This window comes from Cyprinodon variegatus, unplaced genomic scaffold, assembly GCF_000732505.1.
Source record: "Cyprinodon variegatus isolate N-32 unplaced genomic scaffold, C_variegatus-1.0 Scaffold26, whole genome shotgun sequence".
In the NCBI taxonomy this organism is placed as follows: Eukaryota; Metazoa; Chordata; class Actinopteri; order Cyprinodontiformes; family Cyprinodontidae; genus Cyprinodon; species Cyprinodon variegatus.
The window spans coordinates 395,793-397,102 of record NW_015150479.1 but is presented as its reverse complement, the minus strand read 5'-3'; the positions used below and the strand labels follow the sequence as shown (position 1 = coordinate 397,102).

The 1,310-nt window shown below is 38.9% G+C and overlaps 1 protein-coding gene across 2 annotated transcripts in view; it reads right to left on the bottom strand.

Moving 5' to 3' along the window:
- hsd17b3 (hydroxysteroid (17-beta) dehydrogenase 3) overlaps window positions 1-1,161 on the bottom strand; it is a 15,154-nt gene extending 13,993 nt beyond the window's left edge. For both annotated transcript variants that reach the window (XM_015395474.1, XM_015395482.1), the window contains exon 1: window positions 923-1,161. In XM_015395474.1, coding sequence (XP_015250960.1) covers window positions 923-1,073 — 151 coding nt within the window. In that variant the 5' untranslated portion in view covers window positions 1,074-1,161. The remainder of the gene's footprint in view (window positions 1-922) is intronic.
- Between the last annotated feature and the right edge of the window lie 149 nt (window positions 1,162-1,310).

Here is a 1,310-nt window from a genome sequence, read left to right as displayed (position 1 = left end):
ATATATATATATATATCCTGTGCCGCATTTCTCGCCCTCTCTCTCACACACCCGTTGCTGTCCGCCTACTGTCAGAAAAACGAGCCACTAGTGCCGTAAAAATTGAAAAGAAAAAAAAAACACAGAAAGTTTGAAAGACATGCGTGTGAGTTAGCATAAAGTTAAAATCCAGAATGACCACGAAATGCAATTTATATTCTGCTTACATATATAGGTTGTCAGGATAGGGATGATTACAGAGGTACTGTATGTGCAGCCTAGAACATACTGTCCTGGATATTTTTCTCTGTGCTCGAATGGAATGATATTGTTCTTTAGGAAGGCAAATAATCCCAGCATTCTGTGTCTTTCACAAGGCTTCCTCTTGCTCTGTGGGAATCTGAATAAACACTTCAGAAGCTGCCAAAGTAAATCACTCAATGTTGTTCAGCTGCTCTAGGATTAGCAGAGGGATTTCAATGGTAATTGAGGGCTGAGTGATAAAATGACTCAGTTATAATGATATTTTTTTGCTCAGTAAATGTGAAATTACAGGAACTTTTTAGGTTACATGTTTAAGCTAGGTAATACAACATATTTGCAAACTACAATAAAATCCTTTGTTAGAAATTGATTTATGCAAACGTGAAAAGCTGCTATTCAGGTATTTATAAAAAGACTGTTGAAGCAGAGTCAGGACATGCATCTCAACGTTCGACATTGCACAAGTACCGTCCTGCATGAAAGTGAAAGGTATAAACAAGCCCTAATGGGCCTCTTACTGCAAATATTTTGCTACCAACCTCACAATCCTGGGTGACCTCAAACACAGTGCTTTGATGATCATATTCAGACTCACATGCACCACACTGCTCATTAATCCATGTAATTGCATTCAGATATACAAGACATACTTGTCATAATGTGGGGAAAACTTTCTCACCTGCCCATTCTCCCATAGAGGTGAAGAAAGTTTTTGACAGAGGAAAACACCATTTAGGAAAAAACATCCGACTAAAGAGCACAAACTTTCCTCCGTAATAGACAAGAACTGTTGCACCCAGCAAGGTGAGTATTGCCTCCAGCAAATCCATGTTTTTCTGGTGCAGTGATTCAGGATTTAAGTCTCCAGGCGCATGCGTCTTGTGTCAATGGACTGTTTTTCAGCCTAGTAAAAAAGACTGGAAAACAGAAGGGAACACTCTGCCAGAAGCCACTCCCCCTTTCACAAACTGTTCACACACATGCACTTAAACACATTTCCTGTCCTATCTATCTATCTATCTATCTATCTATCTATCTATCTATCTATCTATCTATCTATCTATCTA